This window comes from Oryctolagus cuniculus, chromosome 1 (genome assembly GCF_964237555.1).
Source record: "Oryctolagus cuniculus chromosome 1, mOryCun1.1, whole genome shotgun sequence".
NCBI lineage: Eukaryota > Metazoa > Chordata > Mammalia > Lagomorpha > Leporidae > Oryctolagus > Oryctolagus cuniculus.
In genome coordinates this window covers 124,288,212-124,314,303 of record NC_091432.1, presented here as the reverse complement: position 1 = coordinate 124,314,303, position 26,092 = coordinate 124,288,212, and the positions used below count along the sequence as shown (strand labels likewise).

The following is a 26,092-nucleotide window of genomic DNA, read 5'->3' as shown; positions in this document are numbered from 1 at the left end:
TTTTAAAGACTTATGACTTTATTGGGAGCTGGCCGTTGTCACCACCAGCTCCCCTGTATACACAGTATACACAGCCCAACCAGTACCCAGGTCCTCCCAGCATCCTGCAGTACACAGAATGCAAAAGAACCATGCAAAACAGGGGGCCTCTCTCCGGGCTGGTGCGTAGCGGCTGCTTTGCAACCTAACTCCCTGGCGAGGAGCACGCAGGTCCTACGAGCTGTCCTCCGCTCCATCCAGTCCCCCGACTGCAGCATGACAAGGTCTGGACGCCAGGGTTGGGGTCGGACGCCTCCAAGCAGTGCAGGAGATGAGCAAGGGAGGCTCACAAAGCCTAAGCCCGAAGCCATGTTGATTTCCACGCCAATGAAGAAGTTGCCGGAGGCCCCCAGATGTCCCTCTTTTTTTCCAGGGACTTGAGATTCTACTGCCACTTGTTATTCCATCCCCCCCCCCAAAAAAAAAAAAAAAAAGAAAAACCTGTGCTTTAGTCAGGTCTCTCCTCAGCCCTGGAGAGCACGGTTGGATTACCAAAAGGTTCAAAGACAAGACAAACATCCCAAGTTGTCTTGGTCATATTTCTTTCACAAAGGAAAAAGAAAAGAGAAAAAAAAAAAAAAAAAAAAAAAAAAAACACGACAAAAAACAGCACTGTGACCTGGCTTGTATCTGCCGCTCCTTGAAATGATCTGTAAGGTGGCTGATGGCAAATGCACTCTGCCTGGGGAGCAGTCACCCACTCACGGCCCCTCCCTCCCCACCCGCTCCCGCACCCTGCCCATTCTGCACAGCCCCGGCAATCCCTCTCCCCACCAAGCACAGGGGAGGGTACCAGGCTCCCTGCCTGCCTGGAGCCTCGGGGTCCGTTTGCCCCAGCAGCCCTACAAGGCTCACTGGAACAAGCAGGGGGAATGTTCCTCTCTCTCTGTCTCTCTCTTCCCCCCCTCCCCCCACCAATCCTGGGTGACTGCAGTTCTGTTCCAGAGAGCTGAACACCCTCTACACCTGCTGAGGGCGTCCTGTCCAATGGCTCCAGCTCAGGACCATGCCGAGGCTGGAACATCAGGCCAGATGCTTTACTGGATGGCTGGCTGGCTGCTTTGTGGATTTTGACCATTAGGGGAAACCTAATAGGATGTAAAAGAACTGAACCCCTCTCCCCAGGAAATTCACATGCTTTGATTCTATCTCAAGGAAGCTCTCCGCCGAGGTCCTGGAGGCAGAAGCAGAACAGCCCGTGTACACACTGGGGAGGCTGCACTTTCAACAAATACCCTGCTTGGCCAAAGACTCTCCAACCCCAAAATATCTTCCCACTTGGGGCTGTAGGACTCTCCCAGGCATCTACTCCCCTGATGAGTGTGTATAACACGGACAGGTCTTTAGCCTGGTCTTTAGTCCTCCTGGTGGTTGCCAAGGGCTCCTGGGTCATGGATGCTTGGTGACTCTTGAGCCCTGCTCCCAAGGAACCTGCACAAAGAGACCCCCATCTTCATATTTGGAGCCCCAACAGCTGGCCGGGCTGCGGGGGACAGGAAGCTACACATCACGCTCCTCTCCACAGCTGAGCAGCTCAGGCTAGGAAGGCGACAGTGGGGTGAGGTGGGAGCACCAGGTGACCACCGTCCCGGGGAAGGGACGGGGTGGGTTCCCAGAGAGCACAGTCTGAGGTAGCAAACAGTGAAGCCCGTTTCCCAGCTGGAGAAGCAAGGCCAGGGGGTGCAGGATAACCTGTCCATCGCACACAGCAGCTACTGCCGGGATAAAGGGTAATACCCAGGCACCCGCCTCTCCGTGGACAAAGGATGTGGCCATGCCTGAGGTCCTTGGAGAAGATGCAGAGCCTGCAGCATATTGACAACTGCCTCTCGGGAGGAAGAAGCCACTGGGACCAGGGCCGCCGCCTCCTCCTCCCCTTCCTCCTCCTCCTCCCTTCCAGGGCAACACCCGCCGGAGCTCGGAGCTCAGAGCTCAGCAGACACCCACCCGGCCCTCAAAGCAACAGAGTCATCTAGATAGAGCCCTCCTCCAAGTCCCTGTCTCCGCCACAGAAGCCATCGCCCCTCAGATGCATCGGCATCTTTCTAGAGTGTCCGACTCCCTGCGGCCTTTCTCCCTCTTCTTGCCATGCCTCGGGGGCCCCTAAGGAGAAGCACTCTTGCTAGTCTCCCACCCTGGGAGGCCCAGGGAGGCGAGGCTGGTTCCACAACAAGGGACAAGAGCAGAAGCTGAGACAGCCGGGACCACCGGCATGCACTCGCCTCTTCCCAGATGGAGTGGCCTGGCTCCCAACTCCACCTCGCTTCACTGTGCCCCCAGTCTCTGCCCACCTGGCTGCTCAGTCAATCAGGAAAGGAGTGTGAGCTGAGAGCACCATGGAAACCCTGCCTTGTTCAGAGACGGCTCAGAGCCCCTGGGTCACCTGAGGGGGCCAGGTTGCCGGGTCACGGCTCTGCCAGCAGCCTGGGGCCTCCCTGAAGGGGGACCCAAGTCCCCGAAGTTCTGCCTGGGAGGTGCCCATCCAGAAACGGCCCGGGGCACCTCTGCCCAGCCCCTGCACCTCGCAGCCTTTGCCTGCACCTGGGCCCCAGAACAGCGGGGTGTGAGGTAGACTTGCGTAAGTTAGCATCCCCCTGCCCAGTGCAGGGAGGAGGAAGGGACCTCTCACCCCAGCCCCTGGTCCTTGTTCCTGGATGCGGGTGACATTGTGGCGCACTGCCCTCTGCCCACTGCTCCAAGTGGCCTGACCCCAGCACACCAGCGGGGTGGAGAGTGAGGGGGACACAGGAGTAATCCCACTCAGCACGGCCTCAAGATGCAAAAGTCCAGTTCCTGGGGCTTGCGACGCAGGTTGCACTGGTCCCGGGCCAGCAGCCGACCTCCGTGGCTCAAACACTTGAGCGGACGCCTCTTAAAGCCGCGGCCACAGCTCTTGGAGCAGGGCGACCAGGCACCCAGCTCCCAGGTCGGGCAGGGCTCTCCGCAGGCTCGCGTCTCCGCTGGCCGATGGGTGGCATCGCAGGCAGAGGCTCCGCGCAGCCCCAGGGGACCCCGGCAGTCCACCGCCCGCTTCTGCAGGCCACTGCCACAGCTCACGGAGCACTGCCCCCAGCTGCCCGCCACCCAGCGTGCTGGGGGCCTGTTGTCCGGGTGCTCCACCTGGTTGGAGAGGCTGAGGACACTGTTGTGCAGCACGGAGGGACCCCGGGGGTCCTTGGGGTGGGGGGACTTGTCCTCTCGCGGCTCTTTGGGCAGATAGAAGGAGTAGCGGACCCGGGGCGGCGTCATCTTCCCCACAGAGAGGACCTCCACGGTCAGGGGCTCCAGGATGGGCCGGGAAGCCTGCAGGCTCTCCACCGCCGTGCCCGTGCCACTGTACCGCAGCAGGCTGCCCTTCACCACCAGGTCCCGCTCCACGGCCGACACCACAAAGTGGCCGTTGAGCAGGTACTTGCCTTGGCTGTTCTTCAGGGCCAGGTAGTTGTCGTCCCCAATCAGCCCCTTGTAGCCACGCTGCCGGATGTCGATGTTCGAGGCGCCTGCGGGGATGGCCACCACGAAATTGTAGCCGTGCCTGGGGGTGGGAAGGGCATCGGGCGTTAGACAGATGCCTGCACAGAAGGACCTCACCGACCTTTTGCAAACCCCACAGTGGGTCTGGAGGATGGCAGCCAAGCTCAGAGACCAACCGGGCTGCCTCAGGACCCTGGACCCGACAGAGACACACTGGCTGCAAGCGCCCACCCAAGACCGTGGTCAGAGAACCCTAAACAGAATAGGATGCACAGCCCCATCCATGACCTCTGGGCTTCAGGAAATTTTTATCTTTGGGGGAATTCTAGCATGGGAGGGAAAGCACAAGTCCTGGAGGCAGATACATCCCTGCCCATGGCTGAACTGTTGGTCCTGGACAAGTCACGTTGAGTTTCTCTAGGCCTCAGTTTTCCTCGTCTGTAAAATGGAGCACACAGGCACACATCCCTCATGGTAAGAAGGATCATGTAGCATGGGGCCTGGCAAAGGCAGCATTCAACAGATACCAGCCAGGAAGAGGAGGAGGAGGAGGAGAAGGGAAGGAAGTAAGTGTGTGGGCCCCAACTAGGCTGGGAGCTCTGCGCAATGACAGGGCACTGCCCTTGCAGTCAGGGACGGAGAGTCAGCTCTGGCTCCAACACCAGCTGCCTGGAGGCTTCACACACAGCTTCTCTGAGTTCCTGTATGTGGGGGTTAAGCCAGATGAATCCCCTCCAGCTCCAACAGTGTGTGAAAGGAGCATTTACCATAGAACCAGTGGAGCAAGCCTGGGGTGTGGTCACCCACAGCAAGGCCAGCCTAGGACAAGGCCCTGACAGCTGGCAGGGCCCCCCAGCTCCTAGAGAAGGGGCGGGGCCGCCTCCCTGCATGTCCCCCACCTGGGGTCACAGCAGAACGTGTGACGCTTCCAGGGGCACACACATGAGGCTCCAGCACAGCCACCTGGGCCTTCCCATCAACAGCACCTGGGGGCCCGTGTGCTCCTCACCCCGAACTGGGACCTCAGATGCTCTGCCCGGCCCCGTCTCCTCCAGAACATGGACCAGGACTTTTGAAAGCGAGCCTGCTGCTCTCAGCAAGCCACACCGGGGAGCCCCGGCCTCCGCCCTTGATGAGAGTCACCCAGAGATGTTTCCTCGGCTTCTCCTGGCGGGCATTTCCCAGGAAGCAAGGCTGCCTCAGTCGCGGCCGCCCAGCCCAACTCCAGGCCAGACCTCAGGCCCAGGGACAGCGTGGCAGCTCCTCTTTATCAACATGAGCGGCCACAGAGAGCTGCCTGTGCGTCAGGGACTATGCTACCCAGCTTAGTTGGATGAAGCCCCCTGCTTCGCCCAAGAGCCCAGGTGGAATTCATTAGCTTTATGCCTGCTGGCCCGGACAAGGTCTAGAAGCCTGGCAATGGAGTCATTTGCCCAAAGTCATCCGGAAAATGGGCAACTTGGATTTGAATGCGGATCAGTCCTAGCCTGGAGAGCTGGACAGAACCCGACAACTCTGCCAGCTCCCTGAACGCCAGCTCCTGCTGAGCAGGGCCTCCTTAGCATTCGTCTTTATCTGCTGAATGAATGAATGAATGAGTGGATGATTGTCAACCCTAGAAGGCTACGGGCTGTCTCCATGGCAAGGGTCTGGCTGGGATCTGGCTTTTGCCCCAATCTAACCCAAGCTTCCCACACCCCCTTGCTCCCTGGCTTCTCCCTCCAGGGCCCAGAACTCACATGGGCTTGGTGAAGAGTCCTGTCACCCTCTTGCAGCTCTTATTGTCACCCCCACACACCCCGCACTTGTCAAACTTCTTCTTGGAGCCCAGCTTCCCGTCGCAGCCAGCCTTGATGCATTTGCCTTGGACGCAGACCGACGTGGAGTCAGGCGTGCACAGCGTCCCGTCCACCACCTGTCACAGCCGGGGACGGGGGAGAAAAGGAAGAAGGGGACAGCTCAGCCCATGTTTCCCCCGCCCCACCCCCCAAAGACCTGCTCCATGCTCTGGTCTCCTGCCCGGCTCACTCACCTTGGGGGCCAGCACGTAGAAGTAGCCGGTGCCGTTAGCTCGGCAGATGAGTTTGCACTTATCCCGGGGAGACACGCCTGAGTACTTGGGCACCCAGGCCACCGCCAGGGTGACCCGGTTGGTACTGTGGTTGTAACCATTGAAAGCCTCGCATTGCTCCTCCCGGAAGCTCTTGCCTGAGGCTGCAGAGAAAGAAAGCACGTATAGGAAGCGGGAAGAGGAGCCATGGGGGTGCAAAGGACAGCATCTTTCAGGGGGTGCCCAGCCTCCCAGGGCTCTGAATAGCCCCTCCCCTCACCCACCCACAGGTGTATGATGCCCAACACAAAGCTAAGCTTCCCCATCACAAAGGACCAAGGCCCCCGGGGCTCAGAGGAGAATGCATCCCTAGCAAGGTGCCCTTCTCTAGGTCCAGGGACCTCGCCTCGAACTCCCTCCACAGCTAGTACCATAAATGTCTTTTGTAGTCTCTTGACACTATTTCAGAATAATGGCATTCAATGCATAAAAGAAATTATGTTTATATGAACGCAATCGCAATGGTATACAACCATCGGTACATTTTGAAACATATCTGTTGTTCCACGAGAATCAACTATGAGCCTAACAGTGGGTGATTTTGAGAATTCTTCAACGACTGAAACGTCCCATGAAAATCTCCATGATCTCCACGGGTGACACAGTCACAGGTGCCTCTCCCACAGTTGTAGTTCACTGCCTAACTGAAAGAAACACTGTGTTTTACTCCTGGGGACGGCTCTGTGGCTAGTGGGTAAAGCCGCCGCCTACAGTGCCAGCATCCTATATGGGCGCCGGTTCAAGACCTGGCTGCTCCACTTCCCATCCAACTCTCTGCTGTGGCCTAGGAAAGCAATGGAGGATGGCCTAGGTCCTTGGGCCCCTGCACCCATGTGGGAGACCCAGAAGAAGCTCCTGGCTCCTGGCTTCGGATTGGTGCAGCTCCAGCCATTGCAGCCAGTTGGGGAGTGAACCAGTGGTGGAAGACCTCTCTCTCTCTCTCTCTCTCTCTCTCTGCCTCTCCTTCTCAGTGTAACTCTGACTTTCAAATAAATAAATAAATAAATCTTAAAATATATATATATAATATATACATATTAGTAAAAAGAGAGATCTAAGTGTTTTTCCACCAAGTTCATAGCCCCTGGATTCCTGCTCTTGAAGACGAACTTGTCAGTACTCAAACAAGAGGATGTCTGGTTCTCACTCCCTCGAGCCATTCCGCCTTCCTGTCTAAGACTCCAGAGGAAACGCCTGGTCAGATGTGCGTGCACAGAGGAAGGACCCAGGGGCACCAAGCCCTTCACCTCCAGGCTTTGACCTGGGGGTGGTAGGATCTGGATTATAGTCCCTCCACGGCCATGAGTGAGCTGGAGTGGATGGCGGGATTGGGGGTGGGGGAGAGGGAAGGAAGGACAAGGAGGCCACCTCTCCCGGGGGGCCCAGGCCACTGCCGCCCTCCCTGTCTCACCTGAGCTGGGGCAGGGCTCCAGGTTGCAAGATCGGTATTTCACCCTCACTCCCTCGCAGTACTTGCCCCCATTGGCAGGGGCAGGGTTGCTGCACTGCCTGCGGGCCAGGTGCACACCCCCGCCACAGGTGCGCGAGCAGGGCCCGTAAGGCTCCCATTTGGCCCAGGAGCCGTCCACCTGTGAGGAAGAGCAGGTTAGACTCCTGAGAGAGCCCAGACATTCCACCCAACCCCTTCGAAAAGTTACTTCTACCGCCTCCAAGTTGTCACCCCACCCCACTGGGATGAAATCCACCTGGTATCATAAAAAAAAAATGGTAATCAAAAGATCAGTGCGCCCAGGGCCCTCCCTATACTACAACCGATTCATGAGCAGTGTCATCTCTTCCCAGTTATAAGGGAGGCTGCTAGGAAGAGAGAGGTCATGGGGAGAGGCAGACAAGTGTGACAATGGCCCCTGGCTTGGGCCAGTAGTGAGACCTCCATAGATGCTTCATTTCCAAAGGTGGGGCCAATAACACCCAGGGCTGGGGTGGGATGGATGACCGGAAAGATATGACAAGCACGAAGATTTTGCAAGGACCACGCCTGTCCCTGCCACAGAAGTCCCAGCTCTCCCTGTATCTGTCATCAGTGCCCTCAGAGGAGTCGCTGCACTGAAGGCACGTCCCAGCCTTGCCAGGAAACAGTGTCACCACACATACATATTTGGACATTCTCGCTCGTAGATGTTCTATAACTCAGACCTCTCAGCAAAACAAACTGATCGCAACTTGGATTAGCAGCCACACTGTCGAAAGTCTCACTATAAGCAATTCTGATGTTTGCGTTAAGCAGACACAGATAAGGGACTTATTAGGCAATCCTAAAAGTCTATGTGGCTTGAGGGTGAATGGCGCAACAGGTATTTGTTGGTGAAGGTGGAGAGAGGATAGAAAATTTATAGACATCAGTGTGCTCTTCCTAGGGTAATAGAACAGGCTTTTACCCCCTGAATATCTCTCAGTGGGTTCATGGAGGAAGCAGCACCGTGTGCAGCCCAAGATTATCACGCTGTCCACAGAGATGAAACAACATGGAGCTAATAGGGAACTGGGCACACGGAATATAAATACAGTAACTTATGTATACATTCACAACACTTATTCTATCTGTCCCCCTGCCAGATACGTCTTGTTTTATTGTATCAACATGTCTGTTCCAGTCTGAAAAAAAATCTCTCCATTAACCCTACTTTCTCCCCCAACGAGCGCCCGCCCCCTCCATCCTCTCTCTTCCAAGATTCATCCTCACGACCTCTTTCCACAACCTCACTCCTCGGTGCCTTGCACTATGTCCCCATCACACCATGGAAACTGCTCTCGCACAGGTCAGCAGCGCTGGCCGGGTCTCCTCCTCTCCGGTGCTCTTGCCCGTGGCCTTAGAGACAAGGCTGTTTGCTTCTCACCGGGAATCATTTCTTCCCCCACATGCACACAAAAGCAATGTTCATGCACCCCTGCCCTGCGTCACCCACTGATTCATTCATCAAGTATTTGTGGAGTCCCTCCCACACGGCTGGCACCACGTGCAGCAAGTCCCTGGCCTTGAAGCAGTGACACTCTGGTGGTGGCGGGGACAGACATACAGAGTGTCGTGTCCGGTGGGGTTTAAAGCAGGTGGGGGTGAGGGAGCTGGGGACCACCTTGGTGAGGTGGCCTGCTCCATACAAGGGGAATTCCAAAAGTTCATGGGAAAAGGAATGAAAAGATTGGTTTAATATTGGTGCAACCAGGGCCGGCATTGTGGGTCAGTGGGTTAAGCCACCACTTGTAATATTGGTGCAAAAAAAAAAATTAGGAATCCATACATAGTTTCTCCATAATTGGTATTTTCTATGAATATTTGAAAATGTACGGATTTCAAAATTTTTCACACCAAAATAAATTTACTTTTTTTTTCACGAACAATTTGAAGTACCCTCGTATTATAGGGAATCAGAGAGGCCTCTCACACATGCAGAGGCCTGAGGGAAACATGGGGGTGAGCTGAGCAGAGCAGAGGGTAGGGAGCAAGCGTCCCATGCAGAGGGAGCAGGTGCAAAGACACTGAGGGGGTTGTGCTTGGAGTGCTTCAGCGCCACTGGAGTGCAGTGAGTGAGATGAGAGACACTGCAGATGAGGGCAGGGACGGGGTCAGCTGATCCTGAGCCAGGGTAAAGTTCTGGAAGGGTTCCCGGGGCGGTGGAGGAGGGGGGATGTGGCATAATCTGACTTGGGTTTTTAAAAGGATTCCTCTGGCTGCTGCATCGGGAATAAGCCTTATGAAGCCAGATCAGAAGCAGGGAGACAGGTTGGGGAATGACTGCAGTAGCCCAGGGCAGCCCAAGCCCAGGCGTGGATCCAGGTGAAGTAGTCAGAAATGGTGACATTCCAGATCTGTGCTGCAGATAGTAGCAGTAGGAATTGCTAAGACTTGGGATATGAAACATGTAAGGAGAAAAAGGGCTTTGTCATGAGCTCTGGGAGACACAGTGGCCAAAGCAGCTTCAGGGGCTGTGATCGGGAGCTCGGTTTTACAGGTGGGAAGCGCGTCCAATTAGAGACATCGGGATTCATTAGACCCATGAGTCTATGGTTCAGGAGCAAGGTCAGAAATCCCGGCGTGTTCAAGCCGTAAATGGTATTGAAAGCCATGATCTAGAAGAATCAGCTGAGAGGCTGAGTGTGGACAGTGAAGAAGTAAGGACTGAGGCTTGGAAAACTCCAGCAAGGTATTTAGAAAATGAAAGGAGAAAGCTGCTCCAGGTGGCTGTGGGCGGGCAGCCAGGGGGAGGAACTGATGGAAGGACAATAGAGACGCCTGGGTTCCCGGGCCAGGCTGCATCACCACTGCCAGTCTGCCAGTGGCCTGGGATGACACCAATTGGTGGACTCGTTTTGGAGGAATGGTTGGCATGAAAAGCCTGATTGGAATGGGCCCCAGGGAACAACGGAAGTCAGGGAGTGGAGCAAGCACAGGTATACAATTCCCTCGAGGAACTTCCTGTGACAGGAGTCAGAGAAACAGTCCAAGGTGCATGGAGGGGAAACAGGGGGACAAGGAGTTTTCTTTCAGACTGGAGATATTAGAGCTAGCCTGGTAGGAACCATTCAGCTCAAGAGAAGGGGAAATAGATACTGCAGGAGAGAGAGGGGCACTGGGTGACCAACAGGGGAGAGAGAGAATCCTAGTGCAATGCTCCACACACAGCCTTGGCCAGAGCTCGGACAGTCCAGCCACTGGACAAGGGGGAGGACGGGGTATGTGGTCTCAGAAGCCAGCGGGGAAGTGGATGTGGTGGTGGGAGATAGTAGAAGCTCTCTTCTCATTGCTGCATTCCTTCATCTTTTTCTTAGTGAAATAGGAAGAAATCAGCAAATGGGGAAATGAAGAAGAGAGTTGGTGATGGGCGGGGGAGGTGAGAGTGTGAACTAAGGGTTTTGGCAGCTGAGGGAGTGAGTGGACCAAGGAACCAAAGGAGGTGACTCTGGGCCGCACTGTGCACCCCCCTGCATTCCAGGTCATAAGTTTGGAAGACAAAGCAGAGGAGGGGATGGTGGGTAGAGCAGGACTCTCCACTGAGAGAGTTGAGAGGCCACAGACATCTCCAAGATAAGCTTTGTGTCGTGACCCTGGCTGATTTGGGCCAAGATCTCTGTGAAGGGCCAGGTTTCAGTTAAAACAGGGAGGTGACTGGACCGTCGGGTTGAGGTTGAGGGGGAATGGGTTTTGCTGGTGAAAGACAGACTCCCAGGAGGGTACATGGGGGTTTGTGCTTCTCAGACCACATAGCCTACATCCAATATCCTGGACTGGTCTCTGTCGTCCAGGTTCAGCCCAAGAGAAGGAGCTGGCCACGACTCGCCTGTCCCAGGGAACTAATAGTCTGAGCCCACCAGCCTGGTGGCCACGACTCGCCTGTCCCAGGGAACTAATAGTCTGAGCCCACCAGCCTCGTGGCCATGACCACTACATTCTAGCCCCATATGACCTTCGCAAAGCTGGGTCCAACAGAGACTTCATCCACCCAAGGCTCCGCTCATCAGTCCGGCTCACATGGCCCACACATGGAGATCCTGCTCCTTCCACCAGGTGCTCGTCACTGCCCACCTCCTACTCAAGGCTCTCCAGCCCCCTGGCGGCATCCTTAACCTCTCAGCCATGCTGTCTCTTTACCACATCTGCTGTGACCCAGAGCCACGCCTCCCTGTGTCTTGGATTCTAGCCTCATTTCCAGCTCCCCTAACCCTACCTAATCCACTAGGCTGGGAGCTGTCACCGGCATGGCCCATGTTCACTGTCATTGCTTTTTTCTCACCACCACAGTTCCCTGCATGCAGTGGAAGATTTAGTTAAATATTCCTTCTGAGAACACAGAACAAGGTTTCAAATAATTCTGTGCCACACCCATCACAGGGTGCTGAACGTGCAAAGTTTTGTGAGTTCTGTTTTAGGAAAGTGACTCCCTGCTCCTAACCCCTGTAGCAAGTCTTTTCCCCAGCTGGGGTTGGGAGGGAAGAGGGGCAGCCATCTCCAAGGTCAAAGAGGAGGGTGGGCTTCGTACTTCTGCCTGGAAATCCAAATCCCTCTTCTACCCCCAAAACAAGTGCCAGAGAACAAGTTTTCATCACACTTAGGGAGTCTCTGGGGTTGTGAATTTGTTCTGGTTTCATTTCTAATCCTATTTATCAGGGAGAAAAACTTCCATTCAAGTAGGTTTCAGGTTAAAAACAATCACACAGGAGGAAGTGAAGCTGGGCTCAGAATGCAGCAGACGACGGAAGCTTGCCCAGGGCTTTGCTTTATTTCAGGGCTGAGCCTTGCTCCCCTGTGCAGTCTTGGCTTCCCCAGTGGGGAAGAGAGACACAGCAACAGTGGGAGAGGGTGGGAGCCAGCAAGGTAGCCTCCTCTGCTATCAGGTGTTCAGCTCTGGGTCCCAAGGACACGGGGCTGGGACTTCATCTCTTGCACCAGGCTTTTTTCCCATGTGTCTCTGGCCCACCATAGCTTCTCTCTCTATGCTCAGAGTCATACAGGGGACAGCGCCACAGACAGCAGAATGGAGGCACGGGACAGTGATGCAATACAGACATGGCTCACAGCCAGTCTGGGATGGGACAGCCTCCAGGTGGACACCAAGGGAGTGGAGACCTCAGGCCCCCTACCTCCTCCTGGCATTCCCTGGGATACAGGCTCCAGCACTCACCCTGTACTTGTTGAGGTTGTGTCTCTCCACGCAAGCACCCTTGAGGCAGAACTTGCCCTCGCCGCAGCTGGTGCCATCGGCCCAGGGGAAGTGGCGGGTCTGGCACACCATCTGGCCCTTGGCTTTGCCGGTGCACCATAGCTTGGTGCAGTATTGCATGTAAGGACAGGGCTTAGAGCCCACGCCAAAGGCCAGCTCGCACTGCTGGCTCAGGGTGTAGCCAGTACCCGGCAGGTCCTCTGGCAGGGAGATGGGGTTGCTGGGCTGGTCCAGGAGGCAGTCGCCTGCAGAGAGCCGAGAGCGTTCGTTAAGACGAGCTGAGGAAGGCAAGGCACAGCTAGCCTAGAATCTAAGCAATAGGGAGAGAATGAACCAAGGCACAGCTGGAGCAGACCCAAGTGAGAGCACAGCTCCTAGGGTTATCACAGCTCAGGGAGAGAGGACAGTCCCGAGAGGCAGTGGGCTCCAGCCCCGTGACAGCAGCCACGCCCCACCAACAGGCCCCTCTTCCCTCTGCCGCCCTGGCTCACCGTGCCCACTGTCCAAGAAGTCAGTGATGATGGCCGCGCTGCAGGCTGACCACGGGTTGGCACGGTCGATCTGGATGAGGGTCGGGGACATCATGTGGTTGGCTCGGAGCTTCCCAAACACCTCCTCGCACACTTTCACATTGTCATGGGGCATGTTGAACACGTGGCCTGTGGAGTCAGCCAAGAGGACTCAGGGGTCAGAAGGCCGGGGCCTGGCAGAAAAGGCTCAGAGGGTTGAGGGAGGATCAGGGGCCACGGGAGAGCTTAGAAGCTGTGTCAACCATCTGCAGGCTGGTCGTGATCGCTTTGCAAACGTCCCCTCCCTCCGCCCCCTGCATTAGACAGGGGACTCCGGGCAGCAGCGTGCTTCCGTGTCTTTAACACCTTCCCCTGGCAGTGTCCAAGTGATGAGCCACTCTGCAGAGGGACTCAGAACACAGCACTGGCCAACTGGGCAGAGGCAATCAGGAAAAAGGAAAACCAAGCCCCCTAAGGGTGGCCTAGGGGAGGACCCCCCAAGGCTTCAAAACATCAGGGAGGAAAGACAAACAAATGTCTCTCCACCGCCACCCCCAGAGCACCCCCTACAAACCCAGAACCACTCCTTGGCGAGCTTGCTCCCTTACCCAGCTCGTGGGCCGTGGTGAAGGCTGACGGCAGCCCATCATCCTCGATGACCGAGCAGCTTCTCTTAGAATCGCACATGGTGCCCACGTCGGCCATGCCCAGCGTGTCACAGGTGGTGGCGCCACACAGGTCCTGCAGGGGAGAGCCGGGGCAGGATGGAGAAGCAGAGCCAGCCCAGAGACAGTGACAGTGACAGAAGGGGAAGAAAGGGTATCACAGCCCAGCCCCAACCCAGCCCTCACCACTGGCTCAGCACCCCCCACCCAGCCAGGCCCCCTCTCCTAAGTTCTGAGGCTAAGGAAGGGAGGAGCCTCCTGGGGGCCACCAAGAAATGTCTGGGCACACCCCCCACAGAGGGGAGGTCCCACGGGAGGAAATTAGAAGGTGCAAATCCAACCACAAGAGCCACTGCTTTACAGAGAGCGGTTCTTTCTGGTCCAGGGCCCTGGCAACAGGTGGGGATGGGGGCAAGCCATGTCCCCCATCCAGGGCAGCTCTGAGCAAAGGATAGACCCTCGAACATGTTCTGCTCCTCTCAAGAAGCCCTGCATTGAATCAGCGATGCTGGCATCGTCTTCCGCTCATCACAGGCAGTCTACAATTTGCAAGAAACCACGACACACACCGTTTAGCCGATCACGGCCATCTCAGCAAGCAGATACCTCCTTATTATTAGAACTCTTTGTCAAAATCATGACCGTAGCCGGTCACACCCACGATCTATGGAACGCTGACACCAGGCACGCCCTCTGCATGTACGACCCTATAGAACCCTCACAACACCCCTCTGGCATCCTGACTGTCATAATCACCCACCAAAGGCCACAGAGGCTCAAGCCATGGATCAGAAACAAGCAGCGAGGGTCTGTACGACCAACAAGCCCCTCTTCCCTCTGCCACCCTGGCTCACTCAGGGTTCTGCCCACTGCATCAATTGCCCGGCAACCTTTGAGTTAATGCTCAGGAGAATGAGCTGTGTCACTGTCCCCAGGGAGCCCAGGGGTTCACATAAACACACACACAGAGAGTTGTTCTCAGCCCCCCTGAGAGAGGACAGTGTGTGTGTGTGTGTGTGTGTGTGTGTGTGTGTGTGTGTGTGCAGCAGCAGAGTTAGTGGAGCCAGGGGCATGCGAGGGAGAGTGGACATAGTGCATAAAATCAGCAAAATTTAATCCAAAGCACTCAGAAGTTAACCACCTGAGCAGTCAAACTTGGCTTCTCACGGTCAGGTGAGAGTCACACCTCCTAATGAGTTAACAGTTACTCTGGCCAGAGAACCATGGCAGTGACCAGACTGAACCCAGGGCGCATGGCGGGGTCAGCTGCCTGTGTGTGCACAGCACGCTATTCCACTTCTGGGGGGCACCTCAAAATCCCTTCCCTGCCCAGCCCCCTTCTGCCTTCAAAGGCTTACCCTCCCACACGGTGCTCCTTCCCTGGAGTTTTGAATCCTAGCAAACAACCACTGTCAACATCAGAGGGAGAGGTCACCCAACCAGCAGTTGGGAGAATAAGAACCTGTTTGTGAATGGAAGGGAAAAGGGGGCCAAATGAGGAAGGGGGGTGCATAGTGAAGGAGGGGGTGGGCCAGGGCCCATGTGTCCCTAGACAGCAATGCACAGGATCCTGGCAAACGTGGCCACCCTGGAAATCCTGGCCCAATGGTTGCAACCCACAGGGGAGCCCAGACAAGCACTGCATTGGCCCCTGAGCACCTTGCACTTGGAGTGACCTTCATTCAGAAGAGGAAGAATCCTACGGAGCTTCTTGTCTTCCGACCCCCACGGTGGAGCTGGCAGCACTCACTGATGGCCATTGTGCAGACCACCCTGAGAGCACGCAGAGTGCTAGCCCCCCAGCCCGCTCCTCAGAGTCAGCCAGACCCCGGGGTGAGACGCAGCCTAGGACCTCGGCTGCCCAGCGGCCCGCCTCTGCGGCTGGGAGAGCCTCAAAGCCAAAGCCGCCTCGCTGGCCAGGAGAAGCAAAGACCTGCAGCTGCAGGGCCTCCTTGGCCAGGAGCAACCTGTTCTTTCCGTCAAGCTTCCCTGGATCAGACAAGAGGACGAGGGAGCAGCCGGCAAATTGCTCGCGCAGTGGCCTCTGGGAAAGCACAGCTGTGTGGGGGTCAGCAGCTCTGCCTGGCCCCTGCTCAGTCAGGGAAGCAAGTGAGGGCCTTGGTGCTTTGAACACCCACAAGCACTTGTGCAGGGGCCTCCACCGAGCCTCGTGTGTGGCACTGAACGTCTCCCGCTTTCTGGAATGAGCTCAAGAGGCACTCGCATTGCCTTAACCTCTGCAGCCCAGGCACCGTCTCCACAAAGCAGAGACTGCTCCGGTTCCCTCCATCTGCCGGTTCCCGACCCACCTCTCCATTGCTGGATTTTGCCATTCCTCACGGTAGTGGTAACTGCTTTGCCAGCGGTGGCCCGAAGAACCACCTTGGCCAAGAACCCAACACCCCCAGACCACTCTTTCCTAAGTGTCTCTTCTTACAAAAATAACTTCAGGACGGACCCACCAGGTAAATAAATAAATGAAAGAGAACACAACAGCTCAACCCACAGTTCCCAGTTTGGCTCCCTCCACGCCCCCACCCGGTTCCCCAGCAGCTGCCTCCCCCCGTGACCACAGCCCACCTCCACGGGTTTCCCACGCATGTACATACTGAGATGCTCAATGCTTTTTGGCTGTGGGGAGAGACAGAGGCCCCTAAAACCCAAGCACATGGATTCATTCTAATGTTGCAGAAGATACATGTGCTGTTCTACAACTGACTTCCTGCTTCTGCTACAGTGCCCAGCACAAGAGCAGGGCTCATGGTCAGGGTTCCAGCTCAGCATTCAAGGAACACAGTCACAGAACTGCAGAGCCAATTTGCAGACGGGGAAACTGAGGCTCCGTGAGTCGAGACTACACACCCAAGGCCATGTGGCTCCTCCTTGGTGAAGCATGGGATCGCGAGTCCACATCTTTTGGTACAATGAAGTTCAGCGAGTTCTTTGGTCGAAATCACTCCACACCAGTTAGAATACCAAAATGACCGGGGCAAAGCACCTGCACTAGTGATAATACTGCCTGTTTAGCTTTGATTCCCCGTCAGAATCTCAGCCATACATCACCGTATGTCCTTCTCCAGCAAAACCTGCTTCTGTTTGTCATGCCCAAGGGTAGGAGGACCTTGCTTAGCTGGAAGAAATAAAGTCTAGGAACTCAGGGGCAGCGCTGTGGCATAGCGGGTAAAGCCGCCGCCTAGCATCCCATATGGGCGCCGGTTCAAGTCCTGGCTGCTCCACTTCCAATCCAGATCCCTGCTGTGGCCTGGGAAAGCAGTGGAGGATGGCCCAGGTCCTTGGGCCCCTGCACCTGCGTGGGAGACCTGGAAGAAGCTCCTGGCTCCTGGCTTCAGATCAGCACAGCTCCAGCCATTGTGGCCATCTGGGGAGTGAACCAGTGGATAGAAGATGTCTCTCTCTCTCTCTCTCTGCCTCTCTATGTCTCTCTCTCTCTCTTTTTCTTTCTTTCTCTCTGCCTCTCCTTCCCTCTCTTTGTAACTCTGACTTTCAAATAAATAAATCAATCTTAAAAAAAAAGTCTAGAAATTCAGAATGCAGGCAACGTGACCAAGGCTGTGTGGTGAAACTAAAGGAGAAAGCACTCCCTGGCAGGTTCATTACTTGTATTAGCAGACTTAGTTTCCCTGGCATTAAATCCCTCCAGAAATACAACATGGCATTATAACAAGAGACGGGGGGTAAGCAAACGACAAGAATTGCCTCAGTGAGGAGGAAGACAAACAGAAAGTTTGCAGGAGGACTACATCTTCTCTAGAAATTGTCAATTCAGGAGCTGGCATTATGGCCTAGCAGGTAAAGCTGCCACCTCAGCACCGGCATCCCTTATGGGTGCCAGTTTGAGTCCCGGCTGCTCTACTTCCAATCCAGCTTCCTGCTAATGTACCTGGGAAAGCAGCAGAAGATGGTCCAAGGGCTTGAGTCCTGCCACCCACGTGGGAGACCTGAATAAAGCTCCTGGCTTTAATTTAATCCAACCCTGGCCATTGCAGCCATTTGGGCAGCGACACAGCAGATGGAAGATGTCTGTTTCTCTCTCTCTCTCTCTCTCTCTCTCTCTCTCTCTGTAATTCTGTCTTTCAAATAAATAAAATAGATGTCTTTAAAAAAAAAAAAAGAAATCATCACTTCAAGAGAATGTGCTTACGAAATTTAATGGCAATGACAAACAATTGCTGTGTGGCTACAAAGTGTCAGAAACTGTTCCAACAACTCCACCTGCTTCAGCTCAGTTGTTCTCACATGAGCGCAGTGGGGGAGATGCCATTTTTTATGTGTCCCCCGCCCTTACAGAAGAGACTCAGGAATGGTAACTAGCCTGGGCCACCAGGGTCACACAGCCCCAGAGAGGAGACCCCCAGAGTGAGGCATGAATCCCCCGTGGTGAAGCCCCGGGGCTGAGCTCTTCCCAGGACTCCCTACCGCTCCTGGAACAAGTCCACCCCAAGAATGAAAGGGCTGAGGCATCTCCGGAGGGAAGGATTGCCCACCCCGTCCTGCCCCTCCCTGGGGCTCAGCGAGGGCTGGTGCGCACGGAGTGGGGAGAGGGCAACAACCGCTCTAAGTGCTGAGAACGTTCTCGGAGCAGAGCAAACGTTCTCGCTGGCTGAGCAAACGCCTGGCTCCTTGCCTCACACCTGCGCTGACACACTGACCCCCGTCCCTGCTGCGCACCCTGTCTGCTGACTCCAGAGAGGATTAAACACGCTCCTCTCTGGGGCCTCTCCTTTCTCCAGGGCAAAACCTGATGGCAAGGCGCCAAGATGAAATGCCAGAAGAGCCCAAGATGCCTTCTCCCAGCCCTGCAGCCTGGAAGCCTCAGAGTTGGATTCAGGATCCCAGGGAGGTGAGCTACCCAGCCCTGGGCGTGCCTTCCCTCCACGAGTACCTACTGAAGGGTGACACCCGGGAGCCCACAGAAGGCTACAAAGACACAGAGAGGTACTTGGCAGTCCCTGATGGGCAGGACTGGCCACGGCTGGCATCGGATTTCCACGCAAACACTAGAAGATGGCATCAGACCAGTGCTAGGTATCCCTGCAAGGGCCATGGAACAGACTGGTTTAAATCAGCACAATCCCAAATTTAAATTCTGGCAAGGGAATCTGTAGACAACTGGTATACAATAAGAAACAGATCACAACTGAACGCTAAGGTGGAGATTGTACAGGGGCTGTCATGGGGGGCAGGGGGGTGCCTGTACTACAAGAAATCCTGCAACAGCCCTGAAGTTAGGTGTCAAGTCATCACCGTTACCTTCAGTGTCTTTATCCCACAGGTGAGGAAAGTGAAGTTCACACAGCTTGTTCACTCTATGTCCATTGCTAGGAAGTTGAAGTGCTCGGATTCAAACTCAGCTCTGTCCCACTCCAAGCCTGGGTTCTTTGTGTTGCCTGTGTGGCTGAGGCAAGGTGTCAAGGCGGGAAGAAGGAGGGTGACAACTACAGAGAAGTTCAGAGGAAGAGGAGGAGCAAGACCCGTGGAAGGAGAAGACCCCAGACTATGTCAGTGGGGGGAGAAAAGCATGCCCTCCGACTTCCTCCCCCATCTTCTGCCATGAAGACAGGGCTCATTGCTTTGGTGTAAGTAAGAAGAGGTGGGGCAGGCATTTGGCATAGTGGTTAAACTGAAGGTTGAAATGTCTGCAGCCCGTATTGGCTGGGTTCAGATCCTGGCTCTAGCACTGGACTCTGCTGATGCACGCCCTGGGAGCAGCAGGTGAAGGTGCTAGGATTTGGGTTCCCAGGCCTCCTGGAGGCCTGGATTGAGTTCCTGGCTCTTGGCTTTAGCCTGGACCAGCCCAGGCCATTGTGGGCATTTGGGGAGTAAACCAAATGGGTAGGGGATTTCCCTCTCTCCATCTCTCTCAGCGTGTGCATATGCACACATACATAAAAATATATATTTTTTAAAGAAAGGAGCAGAGACCAGTGCTGTGGTGTAGCGGGTAGAGTCACCGACTGCAGTGCTGGTATCCCATATGGGCACTGGTTTGAGTCCCAGCTGCTCCACTTCCAATATCGCTCTCTGCTATGGCCTGGGAAAGCAGTGGAAGATGGCCCAAGTCCTTGGGCCCCTGCACCCATGTGGGAGACCCAGAAGAAGCTCCTGGCTCCTGGCTTTGGATTGGCCCAGCTCTGGCCATTGCAGCCAATTGGGGAGTGAACCAGTGGATAGAAGACCTCTCTCTCTCTCTCTCTCTCTCTCTCTCTCTCTCTCCTCTCTGTGTGTAACTCTTTCAAATAAGTAAAGAAAGAAAGATGCAACAATACCCTACAAGAAGGGAATGGTCATGTCTCACTGGTTCCTCATCTCCCTCTCCTACCTCCAGAAGCAGCAGTGCCGCATTTCTATTTAGCCACCAGAGCACCGTGAAAGACAAACTGTTAACTGCAGTGTCTACAGATGGCCCTTCTCCCCCCATGTCTTCCAAGGCCCAACTTCAAAACGGGTCCTGAAAAATCATGCTTCTTTTTCTATCATATTGGGAGACACTCCTAAAATGCATAGTATCATTTTATCACGCACATTTTTTTCTATCTGAACACAAAGTTTGACTGCCTGTGCTAAGAGCTCTATTGTAGAAAAAACTGGTCTGACATGAGGTTCCAGAATGCTGTTCCACCCTGCACAGTGCACTAAAACAGGGCACTACTGAAGGTCCACCCAAGAAGACAAGCACCAAGGTCAGCATTGTGCGAGGAGAAGGTCAGAGTGGGAATGCAGACAATAGGAGGGCAGAGAAAGGAGAGGAGAGAGGTGTAAGGAAAAGCCTGCCTAGAGGGCCAGTGCCATTGGCATAGAGGGTAAGGCTGCCACCTGCAACATGGCATCCCATATGGGCGCCGGTTCGAGTCCCGGAAGCTCCACTTCTGCCTGCACCTGGGAAAGCAGTGGAGGATGGTTCAAGTACCTGGACCCCTACCACCCAAATGGGAGACCTAGAAGAAGCTCCTGACTTCTGGCTTCGGCCTGGCCCAGCACCGGCCATTACGGCCATTTGGGGAGTGAAGTAGCAGATGGAAGACCTCTCTCTCTCTCTCTCTCTCTCTCTCTCTCTGTAACTCTGCTTTCCAAATAATTTTTTTTAAAAGGCTGTCTGGATAATCCCCAAAAAGAAAAAAAAAAAAGAAGGAAAGAGAAGGGAATGGTAAATGATACAGAATGATATGGAACACAACAGAAAACATAAAATAAATGAAGGAACAAAGCAAGCAAAAAAAAAAATGCAAAACTACAAAAATCCTAAGAAACAAAGCCACCACACTCCAAAGCAGGAAATGTCACAAACAGCAAAATGGACAGAGAAGGAGGTGCCCGGGGCAAGGCAGAAAGCAAGCTTCCCCTCCCCCACTGCTATGGCCACCGGCTCCCCAGCCCTGAGGCGTCTCCTGCCCTGGCCCTCAGCTCCTGCTACCCAGAGATGGCCCCATGGCCTGTGTGGCACTGAGCTCGCAGCACTGGAGCAGGCTGCTGTCCTGTGGGCTCTCTGGCACACAGTGAATCCCTAGAGGCCAGGGACCACGTCTTATTAATATTTGTAGCTCCATAGCCAGAGATAGTATCTAGAAACAGCAGATTATCAGTAAGTACTAAGAGAATGTACAGCGGCCAGCACTGTGGCCTAGTAGGTTAAGCCTCTGCCTGCAGTGCCGGCATCCCGAATGGGCACCAGTTTGAGTCTTGGCTGTTGCATTCAGAACCAGCCTCCTGCTAATGGGATGGAAAAGCAGTGGAGGATGGCCCCAGTGTGGGCCCCTGATCTCACGTGGGAGACCCAGAAGAAGCTTCTGGCTCCTGGGTTCAGATCGACCCAGATCCCGCCATTGCGGCCATCTGGGGAATGAACCAGCACAAGGAAGATCTCTCTCTGTCTCTCCCTCTGGAAGTCTGTAACTCTGCCTCTCAAATAAATAAAAGAGAGAGAGAGAGAGCGAGAGAGAGAGCGAGAGAGAGAGAATGTATGAATACTTAAGGGGAAGCCACTCTACCATGAAGAGTTACCCAAACAGCAGAGGCATAGGACCTGAAGGCAGAGCAGTCTCAGCAAATGCGGGCCAGCCATGCCTCAGCATGGCATCCCTGGCTCCTGCTGCCCTGTGCAACAAGAAGCCATGGAAATGTCCCTGGTCGCAGAAATAAATGGCAAAGGCTCTGGCTCGAATTCCCTGCAGATCCTGGTTCCAATTCTGTGCCGACCTCCCCCTGCCGCTATGAGCCTGGAGCCTGAGCACCCTGCAAAATCAGACCGTGAACTTGTTCTGGATCTTCGCACCGACCAAGTCATCAGATTGTCAAAGCGCTTGCTGTATGAGCAACACGCTCTGCTTTCTGGACAGCCGAGGTCCCTGGAGACCACAACTGCCTTTAGAAAGAGCAGCTGCTCACTTATGTTCTCATCCAGTGCTGTACCTTCCCCCGGAAGAGTTCAGAAATCAAAAGGTCCTCAGATTCTGAGAAGGCGGCAGGCTCTGAAGTCAGTGCTGGTGAAGGGGCGGAGGGAGAGATGTTTACACTAATGCGTAACACACATACCTCCACGGCCGACCTGCCAACACGGCCTCCCCACTCTGTGCTTTGCCCTCGCTGCGCCTCGGGAGAAGCAGCTTCTGAAAGTCACATCTTGCACACGGCTGCTTCGGGCCCAAGCGGTCATGCATCTTGGACCCATTATGCAAGGACAACACGGCCCCCCGCCCCTGCTGAGAAACAGAAGCCGACTTGCTGTTTAATTGCTGCTTCTTCAAGAGGTGGGAATCTTCCGATGCCACAGCCCCTATTCCCAGCTGGAGCCCTCTTCACAGGGCTGGTTCCTTAACCGTCAGGCCGTGGAGATGGTTTCATTCGATTCAGCTGAGTGGCCGCCACAGGGGCCTCCTGGGTAGCGGATGCGACAACAGCTGCTTTGCCCATTACGATGTCCTGTTCTTGGCCTTTGCTTCGCTTTTCTCCCTCCCCGGCCATCTGATAGCCGGGCTGGTCTATGTGCAGAGGTGGGCGCCACCTCCTCTACAGCTCCCCCAATGACTCAGGCCCTGCTTGTAGGGGCTGGGCCGAGGCAGCTCCACAGACCTCAGTTGGACGAATGAGTGCAAGGAAACAAGACTTGGGCCAAAGACCTCCCCAGAGAAACCAGGTGGTGGGAGGAGAAGGCGGCTGGGAAAGAAGACAGTGTGGCTCCGGGGAGGGACTAGCCGTGCCAAATGGGTTACGGTGGAGGACGCCAGCTCCAGCCGGCGTGCGCCAATCCAGTCTCAGAGTGGCCATTTGGAAACAGCGGGGAGCACAAGCCCAGAGGTAACCACCCCCAGAAAGCTGTGGCTCCATGATAATGACAAAACAGGAGCGCGGCATGGATGGAGTCCCGGCCCCAACATGAGAGGAAGCGGTTCGCTTGGATGGTTCTTTTCCACCCAACCTCCTGTATCTGAGAAAGTTCAAGAGTCCTTAAATCTTCACAGCGCCTACTCACTCCAACACATTGCAAACCTCAGTGTTCTGAGTGTTCAGCTCACTTGAGATAGAATATCAGGTAGAGACCTGCAAGCGGCAGATACGCATCCCCTGGTCTGGAGCCACTGCTCCAATCCCCATAGGCAGTATTCTTCCAGCTCTGCAGCTGGAGTCTCCCGCTGCTCCCCCACGGAGCTCCCACCACTTCCAGCCCAGCAAGGACAGAAGCCGCAGCCTTGCCGCTTGGTGGGGTCAGAGGCGCTTTAGTGAGGCCGGAGCACAAGCAACCTGGCCTGGCGCTCCATAGCATCCATCTGGGCAAACAGGTCACCCTCTGCTAACAAAAACACACCAGAACACTGGAAAAGTTCCAAGCCAAACTCCACTTGAAACTCCCGGTGGAACTTCGCTGCCGCGAACAGGTGCCGAACCTCAACTGCCTTGCGCTGAGTGGTCTGGGAGCCCCTGAACAAGGCCCAGAAGAGACGGGTGTAGGAAGAGAGGCAATAAGAAAGGAAGAATGCTCCCCATTCTCGAGTCTGGCCTTTCCCTGCAACCCACCAAAAAGAAAAAGAAAGAAAGAAAAAGAAAAAAGAAACCCAAGGACCCCCTCCACTCCGTTCCAGCCTTTCCAAACCCAAGACAGAGAAAGGATAACGGACGGGTTACCAGGGAGAAATGTAACGGGCGCGGGCCTTGGGTCGCCTTCCAGTTCTCCAGCCAGAGAATGGAATACTCAGAGGGAGTGTCTGGAAGGACTCAGACGCCCCCCTCCCCCGCCCGCCCCCATACAGCCAGGGCGGACCAGTCGGCCCTCTCCAACGCTATCCTCACAGCGCCTCCTATCGGCCTGGATCGCGAACTGCGGCTCCGGGGCGGCGACTTCCTGGGCTCCTGCCCCTTGGCGCCAGATCCAGGAGGCGCTGATTGGCCGACCAAGCCAACACCTTCGGAAGTAGCCGGCTCTTGTCCAGCCACCCAAATGCACGTGAGCTGGAGCTCCCGCTGAGCCTGAGAGGGCTCTCCCTGGACGCTCCAAAGTCAGCAGGGAAATGAGTGGCACCAAGGGAATTCAGAACGCCACGAGCAGCGACAGTTAGGACAATGGGGCTATCTGGGTGCGAAGAGCTGACAGGTCAACTCACCTGCCTGGTGAAGAGGATGGCGGTGTCCCAGTACTCGGGGTGCTTGTCACTCACTTTGTTCAGCTTCTTCTGCCAGGCGCAGAAGTTGCGCAGCGTCAGGGCGGCGTTGCCCGTGACCTTGGGCCCGCTGTCCCGGTCCCCAAGGAGCAGCACCTTGACCACAACGATGTTGATGGGGTTGAGGATGCTGGGGTGACGGTAGAGTCGCGCCGCCGTGGCCAGCAGCGTCAGCAGATAGTGCTCCAAGTCCGCGCCGTGGAACTTGACCATGGACTCGTCCGCCACCACCAGCGTCTCCACGTACCGTGGGATGGACACGAAGCGCTTGGCGCGCCCGGACCTGCGCCCGCTGCGACTCCCCCCCGAGCCCGTCCTCCGCGGCTTGTACGGGTCCAGGGCCCGCAGGATGGCGGGGTTCCAGCCGGAGCCCACCCCACAGCGCGAGGTGCGGTCTCCGGGAGGCCCGCCCGGGGCGCCCCGGCGCTGGAGGAGGTGTGCGCCCTGGCTGTTGCGCTGCGCCGCGGGCGCGCTGGCGTTGGGCAGCGGGCTGATGACATACTCGGCGCCTCGGTAGCCAAAGGCTCCGCGAAGCCCCCCGCACAGGCTCACGGCGGCGAACGAGTCTGGCTCGGCGTTCACGTCCCCGGAGTACAAACAGCGCCGCAAGTCCGCAGAGTTCGCGGTGAGCTCCCGGAGCGGGGCGCCCAGGTGCTCGGTGGTGAAGGTGGGTGCCAGGAACTGAGCATCCGGCGTCAGGTGTAGGTAAAAGTCCTCCTGAAAAGCGGTGATCTGAAAAATAAGTCCCCGGTCCCCGGGGTCCTCGGGCCCCCGACGGTAGTAGTGGCGGCCGTTGATGTCCGGGTCCAGTCGGATGGGGACGACCACCTCCCGCTCTGGCTGGGAGCCGCCAGTGGCTCGCCCCGCCAGAGCCAGGGTCAAGATGCCCAGCAGCAGCATGGCGCCGGGCAGCGCTCGCCGCGCTGTCTGGGAAGGAGCTCGCCTCGGCTCCCCGGCCGCGGGCACGGTCTCCGTGCAGCCCGCACGCCGGAACCCACAACGCCCCGGGATTCACAACGCCCCGGGACTGGCGGCAGCTCCCAGAAAGGAGAGCCAAGGAGGACGACTCCTCCCCGAGCAGCGAGCGTGCACCGGACAGCCCGCGCCTCCTACCTGTGCCTTTGCAAGCTAAAGCGCGCTCGGCTCGGGGAGCGTTAAGTGCGATCGCTGTCAAGTGCAAGGACGGAAATTTGCAGCCGCGAGAGCTAGCGGGAGGTGCCGGGCGTCCTCTCGAAACCGCAGCCACTCGCAGCGCAGCAAACCGGGCGCTTGGAGAGCCTATTAAAGGCCCCCTCCTCTTTGGACTGCCCAGTCCGCGCCCCTCCCCTGCTCCCACCCCCACCCCCACCAGCCTCCCAGAGCTCTCGGCCTGGAGCCTCCAGGGGCCACCGGAGAGCTCGGTCCCGCCTCCCGAGCCGAGAAACACTTGGCGGGGAGGAGTGGCGTTCGCTGAGGCTGGAGGCGTGGGCTGGCGGGAGAAGCCAGCGCTGGAGTCTTGGTTTAAGTTTTGCCCTGGGCTATGCCCCCAGTGCCCCGGGGACATCGCTGACTTCTACCCGGGCCTGTATCTGGGCGCTCCTTTGTGCTTGCTTAGGCTTTATCTTGAAGCAGTTGGGTCTGGAGTTAGGAACGGAGCCCCACAATTGACCCCTCTCCCAGGCCCACCTCGTTCCTGCAGTTGCAACATTCCTGCTGTTTCTCAATCCCAGTCCCCTAAAAGACCTAGAAGCAAGAACTGCCCTCCCCAGTAGGAATCAGTGCCCTATCGCCCCAAGAGCCACTTCCCAGGAAGTGGTGAGCAGCTCTCGAACCCAGGGCCACTCAGGCCCACTGACTACCCCTAGGTAGGATGGCCGTGTTCTGATGGCCTGGTACATTTTCAGGAATTTTGTCAGCCAGCTGCCAAACACAGCCATTATTTTCAAATACGTTGTAGAAACCTACAATT

General features: G+C 56.0%; 1 protein-coding gene across 1 annotated transcript; it reads right to left on the bottom strand.

Moving 5' to 3' along the window:
* On the bottom strand, positions 1-25,423 carry ADAMTS15 (ADAM metallopeptidase with thrombospondin type 1 motif 15). The gene is made up of 8 exons (XM_002708592.5): positions 24,088-25,423; positions 13,418-13,550; positions 12,792-12,959; positions 12,262-12,545; positions 7,035-7,212; positions 5,546-5,727; positions 5,253-5,428; positions 1-3,574 (listed from the first exon to the last, which is right to left on the bottom strand). Exons 1-8 carry the CDS (start codon positions 25,042-25,044, stop codon positions 2,800-2,802), a joined length of 2,853 nt encoding a protein of 950 aa, XP_002708638.2. The 5' UTR covers positions 25,045-25,423; the 3' UTR covers positions 1-2,799.
* Between the last annotated feature and the right edge of the window lie 669 nt (positions 25,424-26,092).

Coding starts and splice junctions, on each gene's coding strand:
- ADAMTS15 (XM_002708592.5), bottom strand. CDS start 25,044: ATGCTGCTGCTGGGCATCTTGACCCTGGCTCTGGCGGGGCGAGCCACT. Junction 7,213..12,261: donor ACAACCTCAACAAGTACAGG/GTGAGTGCTGGA, acceptor TCTTCCTCACAG/GTGGACGGCTCCTGGGCCAA. Junction 5,429..5,545: donor TCTACGTGCTGGCCCCCAAG/GTGAGTGAGCCG, acceptor CGGCTGTGACAG/GTGGTGGACGGGACGCTGTG.